This window comes from Astatotilapia calliptera, chromosome 10, assembly GCF_964374335.1.
Source record: "Astatotilapia calliptera chromosome 10, fAstCal68.1, whole genome shotgun sequence".
In the NCBI taxonomy this organism is placed as follows: domain Eukaryota; kingdom Metazoa; phylum Chordata; class Actinopteri; order Cichliformes; family Cichlidae; genus Astatotilapia; species Astatotilapia calliptera.
Genome location: NC_137431.1, coordinates 24240015 through 24253275, shown reverse-complemented (window position 1 = coordinate 24253275; position 13261 = coordinate 24240015). Strand labels below are relative to the sequence as shown.

The following is a 13261-nucleotide window of genomic DNA, read 5'->3' as shown; positions in this document are numbered from 1 at the left end:
CACAAACAGTCGAGGGGAGGTGCTACACTGAGCCAACCTGATAATAGCGAACATGGAGTTGAAGTTCTTGCACTCTCTGCAGTGAAGGGCGATCTTGATGAAGTGTTTGATGGTTTTCATCCTTTTCAGAGTGTTGGGCTCCTTCAAGATCTCTGTGGCCACCCAGAAGGTCTCCTGGTTTATCACCTCCTCAAATTGTTTCAGATTGCCACTTCCCACAGAGGAGTCTAGTTTAAACAAGTCATCCACGTACCTGAAACACGTGACAGAAGGGTTCAAAACTGGGTTAAAAGGCAGGATATTATCATCTCAACAAATGGTATGTCAAAAAACTGTTACTGTAACTAATATTCAATCATAAAAAATATGGATATCCTCTAGTAATATGCTTCAACCACCTATCCGGCACTTTCTGGGTTCATAATTCCATCAATTTTAACAAGATTTCCACACCAATGGCTGAAAGCCTCAGGCCACGAGAGAGCTTCCACCACGTTTCTAGACGAATGGCTTCTTGACAGCCACCCCTCCACTAAGACCATTTCTAATGAGGCAATATTCCATCCAGCAGTTGTTTTTTTGAACTGCTGCTAAATTAAAATCTACATACTCTGTGGACTCGATGTTCCTGAAGAGCTCAAAGTCTCTCATGGAGAGCTGGGCTGCAACCTCCATGGTGCTCAGCTGCAGAAGTGAGATTTGACTTTCTCTGAGGAGATCCTGGGCGTCCTCGTCTGAACACAACGTCTCCGTCTCCATGTTGTTCTTCAGGTAATACCTAAAGAAGAGGGAGCAGGTGGAAGATGGATAAGTCTAAGAATAACTTTGTTATTTTATTAAAATATTTCTTAATGTTCCCAGACTTCCGTAACGAATTCACCAGATTTCAAAAGCTGCGTTACACGTGAGAAACAAAAAAGAGGAGTTAAGTTTCAGCCTCTGAATCTAAAAACCTGGAGAGAAATTAACTGACGGTAATTATATTTAGTGCTAGAAATGCATGATGCAAAACACTTTATTGGTGACAGCTTACTTGGCATAGTATGCACTAGACTGCAGTTCCCTCAGCTTTAATATAGGCAGACAAGTGGGTGGACAAGATCCATTTTTCCAGGCTGATAAAACTTTCTGGACCTGATAAATTAAATGTTCCTTTCAGTCTTATTTCGTTTTTAAATGGGCAAATTTTCTCTCTGAGAGCAGAAATTAGTTTCAGGAAAAGGCAAAAAAAATGCTCTGATGCTGATGCTGCTGACAGATTATGTACATATTTTACATCTAAAGGTAAAGAAGGGGAGAGAAAGAGTGAAAGCAGGGCTCTTGGCAAAGAGAGGTTAAAAAAATGACAGGTGCCTGAGTAAGAGCAAACAGGAGCCATTTCTCCTTAAGATTAGTCTCTAAATGTTTTCTGGGAGACTCTTTCACGCTAATGGAGCTGTAATGTGGTCATCTAGGAATGCTGAACCACAAATCAGAGCATTATAGGCCAAGAGAGGGCAACCCTCAGGGGTAAAGTGTTGGCATGGATGTACCTCTAAACCACGCTCAATTACTCTGTCAGACAAGCTCAGACAGGCTGTGAGATCAAGCTGAATTTATATTTAGGATAAAACATGAGACCTGTTTCACATTTAGAAGACAGAGAAAAACTCCCTCAACATATTTAGATTCAAGACATTTTAGGAATCTAATCATTTATGAGAATCTGCACACGCTGAAAACGCAGAGGAGGTGATAAGATAAAGCACTTGTGTAATGCCTCTGAAACAGAAGGAGGCATTAGAGGAGCAAAGACGACATCAAGCGAGAGAGGAGTCGGAACGAGCGCAGATGAAAGAAGAGAGAGGAAGAGGAACACGAAGGGAGAGGAGTAAAAGGAAGTCCAGATGAAAGGAGACGAGAAGGGACAAGAGGAGCGAAGGAGAGGACGCGGGACTAAATGATGTCAGAGGAGAGAAAGGGACAAGAAGATGGGAGGAAAGGAGTGAGGGGAAGGAGATGAGCAGGGTACTTAAGGGGAAGAGAGGAGAGGAGTCTAAATTAATGATGGACAAAGTGCTGCTTAATAGAACTGGGAGAGGGAACGTCACTGGAACCAAGCCATCGTAAACAGCTACGGGCAGTGTTTGGGTGTGCGATCTGTGCTTAAGCGCTCAAGATCCCCTCGACGCATCTATATGTATATTTTGGCAGCATGATTAAGGCTTTGTGTTGGCTTAGCCTGGACCCCCCCCCCCCTTCCCTTGGACCTGCTGTCAATCAGCAGCTGCAGAGAGGAAGAGACGGAGGAGGTGAGATATGGTGACAGAGGACCCGGGTGGAGATACTGCTCCAGATAGAAAGTACTGCAATGTGGACTGCCGATTGCCCTCTTACATATGTATACAGGTTGAAAAAAATACAGCCAAGCATTACAAGAATAGCAAGTACAGGGAAAAGATTTCCTCAAGAAACAGGAAAGCATAAGAGATTATATACACGCACACATATATTCAATTTCAGCTGTTTAACCAGCATAAAAGAGGTCTATACCTGCACAGCTACATGCCTATATCTTGCTATGTGTCTGTATGTGCGTGCGAGTGTGCGTATGAATAATTCCAGCCGCGGCATGCTGTCTGCAGAGGCCTCCGCCCCTGACAGAGGATGAAAAATTCATGCTAGGCTAGCTGGGAGGAGACCAATGAGGGACCACAGGAGACGAGTAGAGAAGAGGGAGAAAACTGTGGAGAAAGTCACTTCAGGGTAGACGTAACGGCTGCAGTCCAATAATCCTTCACGTCTTAATTTCATCTTAAAAGGGAAAATGACTAGCACAGAACTGTGATACAAAACAACAACAAATTGGGGGGGAAAAAACCTACACAGACACAAAAATATACTCGGTAAAAGAAAGAAGACGCAGCATCAACAAAATGATGTTGAAGCTTCTTCAAATAAGTGGAAAAGTTGCCATTTTCTCCAGAAAAAGGAAAAGCCTCGACTCTTTGGGTGTGTTGCATATCACTACTGTTGAAACTGTTGTTCAAGTCATCCACGCCAGGTCGTGTTAAGTGAATTAACTACATCACAAAAATACTACCCCGTATCTCCAAGAGCAGGACTGAGAAGTACTGCTTTAGTAGTACATTCAAGCTTTTCTCAGTGCTGATTTGGAAAACATGTGACACTCGATGGATTAAATCGCTGTACTTAGCAAGCCTAGAAATTATTTGAGAGGATAATAATTGGTGCAGCTGTAAAAAACAGTGAGAAATGTGTGAACATTCACAAACTGGAAACCAGAAATAATAAGAAAAAAAGAAAAGGGAGGAAAATCCCTCAGTTTCAGTATTCTGGGTTTTGAGTCCAATAACTACAGGCTGGATAATTCAAGATTTAAGTGGATATCCTTTTTGTTTTTGACAACAACAAACTTCCTGGACCTGCAAGTGTTGTTTCCAGCTTTATTCTGGGTTGTGTTTGTGTACTTCATGTTGCAGAGAGAGAAAAGCACTCAGCTGCTGAAGTTGCGTATAAGAAAATACCACTGATAACCATTATGTAAGATGGGATGGATCAAACGGGTCATAAAACACAAATGCAGACCGAGTATTAGATTTTTCCACAACAATCAACACCAGTGTAACAGTTGTGATTCTTACCTTCCATTAAGCTGAATTCGATCAGCCAGTTTAGAGAGCTGATCAGGCAGACGGCGCTGTTTTATGACTCCCTCTGGGCTAATTGATACCTCGCACAGGGAGTAGGTCTCGGGTGCCGCGACGAGTCCAAACTCATTGACAGTGTGCGCGACGACATCCTTGGCAGTAGTGTCCTTACTGATGATTATGTAGCAGCTCTGCTGGTCGGCCTTGAACACTCGAATTACCTGGTCTGGGATGTCTAAGAGTGGAAGAGAAAGGAAACAGACGAATTGTGTGATGTTTTGGAAAAAGTCGGCTTGGCCAGTAAAGACAGGAAATTACTTTGATTATTAACAAGTTTAAGTTGGAAAGACTCTGCAAGAAACTTCCAGAAGAGACCAACTCTTCTGCCTAAACACCTTGAGTGTAAAATCTGAATTCAATTGTATGTATCGCCCCAAATCACAACAACATTCGCCTCAAGGAGCATGAACATTACAATACAATGTTCTTCTATGAACAAGCACTTGACAACAGTGGGAAGGAAAAACTCCCTTTTAACAGGAAGAAGCCTCCAGCAGAACAAAACAGACAGGGACAACCATCTGCTGCAGCCTGTTGGTGGTGAGGGGAGGAAGACCGGATGAAAAACCCATTGTGGTGAAATCTAAAAGGGATAAGGGTTGATGTGACTGTGCTTTTAATGTTACAGTATGTCACAGGGCTCTCTGACAGCGCACGAAGGCAGATACTTTAGCACATAACACATTTATTCTGACTCTGTTCTTCAAAAACAAATAACATAAGAGTCACATGCTGTCTTTAAAACATGTAGACTACAGTCTATTTGAAACACAGCCTCAAATAACACTTAAAAAGTGAACAACAGACGGGAATAAAAAGAAGAGGACAAAGCATGTGGAAAAACATGCATGCAAGGGTAGCAGAAGACTTTCACTTCTTGGCAGATATATTGGGCTCAGGCAGCCCTGCATTGACCTTGGATATGCACATATTCATCTTGAATCATCTCTGAATTTATCTCTGTGATGTGCCCTGCTAGTAAGTTTGTTCTTAGCATCATATTGTCATATTTTCTGGGTTAAGTGTCTTCACCTTAGCACTCTATTTCCCACAGCATGACAGACCTCTGTAATATTAGATCACTGTTGTTGTAAAAGCATAAGACTGAAAATCCAGTAATTTATTATTTAAACCTAAATGGTTTATAGAAACATCTTACGTGAAGTAAAAGATGAAGCCACTTCCGTGCCTGTTATTTGTTGTTAAATAGTCCATTATAAAGGCTTTGAATGTTGGTGATTGCAACAGATTCCCGAGGCTGCACGCAGCTGCACGGGACTTACATGGCGTGCTGTGTGTGTTAAATAATGGAAATGTTCCCCCTGAGTGAAATCCTGCATTAAAGATCCCTGTGTTTGAGTAAGGAAGAGGGTACGGCCCATTAGCCACAGGCGGGTAAAGAGCTTTAAAAGAATGAATTATGAACGCTGCACAGTGACAACTGGGAAGAGAGTCCGACAACCAGATGAAGCTATCACACAGCTGCAACATGAACCTCAGCGTGTGCGGGTTCACGCAATCTTTTCGTTTTACCTTGCTGGAAACAGACGGGATCATGAGCGATGACTTTATGACTTTCTCATGCACACATACACAGACACACACCGGCTTCTTTTTGTTTATCAAGCAGGTACAGGGCAAAACACAAAGCCTGCCCTTATTTGCATGGATATCTGATCGGTCTGTGGCTGCGAGTGCGTGTGAATGGCGAAAGCTGTTATCTGTACACAAGTCAGTGTGCGTACTTTGGATTCAGAGCTCCAAATTCAACATAAAAAGTCGGTTCTCTGTATGCATCTGATGCAATGCTGTGGTCGCAGTCACGGTGGGTTTACGCTGAGGGATTCAGTTTCCACTTTTTAACTTTAATTTATGCGCAGCATTTTGATAAGCATAAGTCATTTTTCTTTTTTGTTTGTTTTGTCTTTAGTCACCACTTTTGTTTCTAAAAGCAACCAATTCTTTTCTATTTCCTGTCATTTCTACTTGCTGATTCGGCTGAACTGTACCTGCCACCGAGCGTTACTTGTGGACATCGAGTGCTTATTTATAGTCTATTCATGAATCATTGCCTAATTTGAAAACGGGTTCCAGATGTTTCCCTGCACTGTTTCACAGATTTTTAGCCAGCTTTTGTTGTTGTTATTTTCCATTGAACCGTATCGACATATTAATGTTTTGATGTTAGCACCCCTTCTTGACCTCTTTACTGACTGTGTGTTCATTAAGTGCAAACACATACATAAACACTTTTATACTCATTCAGATGATTGCTGACTTTTATGCTGAAGATGGAGCTATGTACGCTGACGCTCTGCTGGCAAAGACCGCATTAGAGAGTTTTAAAGTGCAGCTTTTCCTCCTCCCTCTGTGGTGCTGCAGCAGAAGAGAGCTTCTCTGTTTATGTGCAGCAGGGTGTTGAGAGAAGGCTGACTGGAGGCTAAATGCTTTGTGTCTCATTAGCTGTAATTTGTGATTAGAGTGTGGAAAGCCTTCAGATAAATTGCTGGCTATCATATCCAGGGGGCCTAATCGTGTTTAATCCTCTTGATGAGCTATGACCTGGACTGCCACACAGGAGGACAATAGTGCCCACCCGGCCGGACATCCAATCAATTACCATCTTTAATAAAGTATTGTTCATTTACATAAACAGCAAGAAGCCAAAGAGGCTTTCTACACAAGAAGGAAAGGCGTGGGATTTTGCAAACACAGCACTAACAAAGGCTGCACACTTCAAGCAAGTCTGCTCCTCCTCCTCCTCTTCAGCCTCCTTTCTACTGTTTGCCAAAGCTTTTCCAAGTCCCTCCATCATACAGTCGGAAGTCATAAATCACAAGATAGCAGGAGAAAATTTGCCAAGCTTGCTCAGGTTCCTGAGAGGAGAGCGGACTAGCTAAGGTCAAACACAACTGTTTCATGACAAATATCCTCCCAATCATACACCTCTTCTTTTTTGCTGTTCAACAATTTGACTATTTGGTTTTGGATTTAAACCAAGAGCTCTGTCAACTGGGGCCAGCATTTCTCATTAAGGCTGAATATCAGTATCCGTGTTTACAAACAGAAAAATCAATCTTACGAACATGCGTCCTTCACCCCAAAGGTAACTGCTTAAAAACAGACTGACGTGTCCTTCCTCAGACACTTGGAAGGTTTCACAACAACAAACCGAAAGAAGAAGAAGCAGCAACATGCAACAGGGTCCAGAGCCTGAAGAGCGCCATTCATGAACACAAAGACGCGTGTGCGTGTGTGTGTGTGTCTGTGTGGTGGGCTATCCAACAGTGGCAATGAAATATCCTTATACTTACAGTAGAGTCCCAAAGCTTGGCAAGCAGAGAGGAAAAAGAGAAAACACAAGTAATTACAAGCACAAGAGAGTGTGGGAGGAGCACAAAGAGACACAGCAGTTGGAAACATTATGACAGATGAAGAAGAAAAAAAGAAAAACGAAAAGGAGGGAAGACCAGCTGAGTTTCTAGTGTATCCTGAATCTGCTTATGGGAAACCAGAGAGGCAGAGTATGACTCAACATGTCGACACCAGAACATCTGTTTAAAATCACAGCAAGAGACGCGCGAGAGGAGAGAGAGACAGTAAAGGACTGAAGAAGCGGAGGGAAAAAAAGAAAAAGAGAGAGCGACAGTGGCAAAAAGACACAGAAGCGAGTGAGCATCTGTGGGTTTAGCTTCACGCAGAGTTGTACATCAGACACGCAGACACAATGCCACTTTGCGAAATGAGACAAGACATAAGCAGCAGCCTCCAGAGAAAACACTCGTACTCTACCTCTAAAGCAATTCCGGCTCTGCCTCTCTAACCGATTCAGCCTGTGATGGCTGAAGCAGGAATGTATGGGCAACATAAAGTGTGGCAAAAGTCACACAAATACCTGGTAAAAGCAGGGCTGTAGTTCATCTCCATTATGATTATTGCCTGCTTTTGTTCCCTAACTAAGCGTTGATTATTAAGCCTCTCAGATAAAACTGGGCGGTGACTTACAGGGCAAAGTGGCACAAAATGAATTTAAAATATCTTTGCTATTACAAAGAAACATTTCTAGTAATGAAATTCTATAAGTGCAACTTAAATGGTGCTATAAAATAAGCCAAGAAAAGTCTAAAACCATCAAAATGAAAACCAATCTGAAAGTTAATGAGACAAAACACATGAAAAAAAATTACAAATTTTCCTGAATATTGGCAGCCAGCACTTTCCATTAGACCTCCTGCCCAGTATGGACTTAGGGAAAGAAATATTAGTGCATAGGCAGGGCATTGTTGGGGGTATTACAAGCTCTGCAGAGCATCTGGAAAAGGAGGTTTTTATTTCTGCAAGCTGTTCTTCATTCTACGATTAGAGCTAATGGGAGGCCGCAGGACCGAAGGAAATTTGATCTAATGGCGGATGATTAATGTGGCACAGTTGTGTGTTTGTACTCTAGTATAACACAACCACATGTGATGTATAGGTCTGCAAACTACAGCGCGTGTGCACGTGCGTCTGTCCGAGTGTGTGCGGCTCACTGACAAATGGCTAGTGGAATAAATCAAGACCATATTCTGTCTCGGCCTCTTTCCGCTTTCCCCTTCGATCTTTCACCGGATGTACACATAAATAACACACAAATCCATGGGGAATGCTGCGTGTTAGTTTAAATAGTTATGGGCTCAGGAACTCGTCTGAGTCAAGCCGAGGTCAGGTCTTGTCAAACAGCCACATTTCTGCATGTACATTTCTGTGCAACTCAGGATGTGTGCGTTTGCTTTAAAACTCCTTTGTCAGCACAAGAAAGTGTTTTGAGGAGTTTGCCTGTTTCTCAAGGTGAACAAATAAGAGGAAAGGCTTAAAATGAACCCACCCCCAAAGTGCACTCGACAACACTACAGTCGGCAGATGGATGCTTAATGCGTTCAAGGGTGACAGGCTGTTTGCTCAGTACACAGCAAGTCCTTCAACTCCACAAGCGGCTTATACTGTTCAAAAAGGCCAGGGTCACAGGTCAAGCCTCCTCATACGAGCAGCCGTGAACTCCGGCCGAGACAACTGAAATTCTAAGTGGCGTCTCAGGCTGCAAATATATGACGATATTTTTCTTTTATGAGTTAAAGTTTTGTAGCAAGACGTTAACTTTTCTGTTTCATTTTAAGTGAACGGCCAGACATGTTTTTCCTCGAGATATACGCACATCATCAAATAAATTTAGTAGGACGGCACGCCCTCCCACAGCTTTAAATCAGAGACAATACAGAAAGCTTGTTGTGAAAGATGGCTCTTTTTTGTTTCTCTCCACATTATCGCCATCGCTACTTTCATTTAAGCTTTTATTGAGAAAGCTGAGAAAAGCAGAACTTTTACAACACAACAGAACTTTGATATAAACTGTAAATCAAAACAAAAAGTGAGTGAAACTGACTTGTCAGTAATAATCCAACGCTGGAAAGTAAAAGAAAAAGTTAGCCCCAGTGCCAAATTACGCACTCATTTGAGTATGTGGTGTCTTCATTACTGTATCATAGTGAGTTGCATAAAGCATTTAGAGGAACCGCTCACAGCTGGAGACTATTACAGCTAAATGTGAATGGTGGGAAAACGGTTTCATAAACACCCAGAAAATCCCAGGAAAAACATTTTGCTAAGGATTTTTTTTTTCAGATGAACAAGCAAACTTGTCTGTTAACTGTGATGGCCATTTACCGTGTTTTTCTTACCTGCAGGGATGGAGAAGTCCAGGACGCTGCTTGCTGGCTGTAGCAGGTCTGGGCTACTTGATGATAGGTTGCCAGGAATGGGCATGATGGCCACGCTGTGACGGCACTGCTTTGTACCCACAATGCTGTCATCTTGAGACTGAACTAAGCCGCCATCACTGGAGACAAAATTCAGGAGCGGTGCAGAGTGGGAGAAAAAGGTAGTGAAGGGAGGAGGAAATTAAGCAAAGGGGAGGAAAAGAGAGAAACATAAAATTAGACTTATTCCATTAAAGACAAAACTATAATTAAAATATGATGTTTTATGATGCTCAGCAGGCATAAAAAAATGTTATGAGTTGTAAGCATAGGTACTAGTGCATTCCCCATCATCTTCAGGATATATTAAAAAAAAAAAAAATCACAACTCATAACACGGTGGAATAAAACAGATTTAATCAAAATGTTTACTCTTGCAAAATGAAAACACAAAACATCAATATCATTATACGTGTCTTTTAATATGCAGCAGTCACAACGCTGACATTCGTCCACGAGGAGATTTTATGAATGGCGAGAACTGATAAGGAGCATTCACGGAGAGCGAGAGACGCACAGCAAATGGTAAAACACGCACACGCACAGAGAGAACAATGACAGATAGCTGGCACAGATAGGAACATTTAGGAGGAGCACATTTGAAAGTCGTGGGGATTTTTTAGTCAATTATATAATTACCGTTACTTTGCATGTGTGTAGGTCGCTCTGCTTTTGCAGACAAGTGTTAGGATTTGGCTTCTTTAATCCCTCCTGTGTGTGTTGGGTTGCACAGATTGCAACCCTGCACTGAGTCTGAGAGACTTTACACTTTGCTCCTCAGCTACACTCTGGGATATGCGAGCTTTAACCTTTATATTAACAGCTTCATTCTGGCCTCTCTTGATTGGGAAGCATGTGATGTCTTCAGACACTAAAACAGAGGTCGGGTGTTCGGATTTAGCCTCCAAAAACCTACCTGAAATGAAAAATGTGTCATCTGAAGCTTTGAAAAAAACCTTTGTAGCTGTGGAAGCTTCGATTGAAAGCAGCAAATTTTAAAATGCCGCATGCTAAAAATAAGAAACAAAGCAGGGATTGAACATCCTGCAGATGACAAATGGATCTTTTTGACTTTGAGAAACTGTAGTGTCTGACAGCGAGAGTTCACCCCAGTCTGCCTGCATACTAATCGCAGCTTCCCTCTAGGTGTGAGTGTCTGTACAGCATTTAGGGAACACGGTGCAGTAATGCAGGGCTTCCACTAACACAGCTGCACGCTGCTGTAGCAAAGCCTCTGTAATCTTTGGATCACCCAGCTGACAGGCACTGCACCGACACGACGGAACAAAAGAGTCGAGACGGGGAGATGGAAAGACGGCACAGGTGGACGAAGAACAAGCAAGAAAAGGACAAAAAGATTTAGGAGGCGGACAACAGTGACATTGAGACAGGCAGTGATAGGATTGGGTTTAAAAGACTAGACTAAGACTTTGGTGGCACTTTAGTTTAGTTATGACAAGCATGGGTTGCTGTTGATCACAATTACAAGCACCAATGTACAGAAATTGAAATTATTTTTGGCCGGAGATGGTGATTACAAAGTTTTCAAGAAGTTAATTAGTTTATAGCACAAATACTCATCTGCTGTATTTAGATGGCAGCTGTTCTGACTGTTAAATGGACCAAAACAGTTTGTAGCCATTACCGTTTCTGTTTGTAATAACCCTAAATAAAATACATTTGGCTGTACAACATAGTGTAACTGAGTTCAATATGTTAAAGCCCTGAACATAAATGTAGCTGCAGAGTTTGTTTGATTAGGAAAATGAAGCGAAGGCTGGCATTCATGCATTTAAGGAATTAAACCTACAAATGTAGTCCTCTAGTCATGTTGCTGAAGGTCAGCAGTGCCGGTGAAAATGCGGCTGCCTGCTGTGCGCAGGTCTACAGATGGATACTGAATAAAATGGCTGGAGGATGGGGAGTTACGCAAGAGGTCTTACCCAAACAGGCCCCTGAAGCAGCGGAGGCAAACGGGAGAGAGACAACATTGAAAAGTGTGAAAAAGTAAAAAACAAACAAACAAACAAAACAAAACAGATTTCTGCTGAAGTGATTCAGCAATGTCAGTGTAGCAGTGAGACAATGCCTGTGTATGACAAGGCTGCTTTCTTCGCACAAACACACGGCCCAAACAAACATGTAGGCTGACGGGACGCACAACAGCTGAAGTTTAGACAATGACAGGTTTGCTGAAATAAATAAGCAGAAAAATGTCAACAGCAACTTTCATAACACCAGCACAGATTTATCCACAACATGAGACGTTAGCAAGCAGCAGCAGGACACACATGAGGATCGCTCATATCACTCGTCAACCCAGTTTGAGATCAGGCTAAATAATAGGATCACCCCTCTATCTGATATAATGCAGTTTAACAGCAACATAAACTACACATAGTTTGACATGAAAGAAGGGTGAAGAAAACTAATTTGGAGACTCAGATGAGCACAACATGTATTAGCACAATGTACGCTAACGTATGAGCACAATATGTATTACTGTAAAGCACTTTGGTGTAGCGCTGGTTTTAAATGTGCTATACAAATAAAGTTGTATTGTATTGTATTGTAACATCGCTGCTACCAGCATGTCGTGAACTGCTCAGCAGTGGTAGAGCTGTTTTGCCGGCCTCCTCACATCCTCAGTCTTTAAATGATGTAAACAATAAACAAATGACACACTAGCACCACTTTTCACATAATCTGAAAGTGCATTCCCAAAAATCAACGGTCAGTCAACCAAACCGCACACCTAAATATCCATCCAATCCGAAAAATCAGGAAGTATGAGTTTAGATTAGATTAGATGAAGCTCCAGTTTACTAGTTGTTAACAGTCTGGCAACAAAAGCTAACTATCTAACTAGTCCAAAGGATTCTTCCTATTGTTTAATCTGCTGTAAAGGCAAATCAGTATCTGTGAGAATAATAATGTCCTGGACAATTTACAGTAAAGCCATAACTGCAATGAAAAGTGGAGGTCATGGCAAACACAATCGTTAAAAAACACACTCGTTATTGTGGTCATATCATAAGTTAGCAAATGTAACTGTAACAAAAAGAAAGGGGGATGACTTGAAAGACAAACTGAGTAGAGGCTAGAGGCTAAAACCTCAGTGTATTGCTTTTCAATCTAAGCAATGTAAATCATCTGGGGTGAATAATATGGGATGTGTATTAAGGCAAATGCACAAGGCTGGACATCTTCATTTGGCAGAGAGACAACGTGTTTACTGCCTGCGTCCCCTTGTCATATAAAAATCTACTCTGCAGTGGAGTACAATGACGTCCAAGATCAGAAGAAGCAGTCGCCGTGACGATCACTTCGTAAATAACCCAGTTTGGCTGGAGCACCGTTGAGTCTTAAAACACAAGGTTTTCTGACTTAACTGTGAATTGTAAGAGTGTGTGCATAATTTTAACTGCACTTTATAAAGTGCACTGTCCTCGGAACAGCCCGTACCTTTCTTATATAGGCATACATACGCGCGCAAACAGACACACAAAATGTAGACAACTTCACATGATGGCCTCCCCTCAAATTTTCATCCCACAACAGGCACTGATGAATCATGATTGACCCAAATCACCAGTCTCATCTCCATTCTCATCTCCACTCCCTTTAATCATCCATCTATTCCTTTGAACCAAAGGCTCTTTGAATGGTGCCAACTTGCAGAGAAAAAAAAAAAGAAAAAGAGGAAGCAATGAAAGTCCTTTTTTGCTTTGATAGCACAAAGTCGGTTCAATAGCCGTG

At 42.0% G+C, this 13261-nt stretch overlaps 1 protein-coding gene across 4 annotated transcripts in view; it reads right to left on the bottom strand.

Moving 5' to 3' along the window:
• The window catches only part of rapgef6 (Rap guanine nucleotide exchange factor (GEF) 6), a 145643-nt gene that overhangs the window by 16726 nt on the left and 115656 nt on the right, over positions 1-13261 (bottom strand). For all 4 annotated transcript variants that reach the window (XM_026181206.2, XM_080307262.1, XM_080307260.1 and 1 more), the window contains 4 exons: positions 9425-9582; positions 3645-3885; positions 611-778; positions 38-253 (listed from right to left, as the gene is read on the bottom strand). In XM_026181206.2, the coding sequence (XP_026036991.1) occupies positions 38-253; positions 611-778; positions 3645-3885; positions 9425-9582 (783 nt within the window). The remainder of the gene's footprint in view (positions 1-37; positions 254-610; positions 779-3644; positions 3886-9424; positions 9583-13261) is intronic.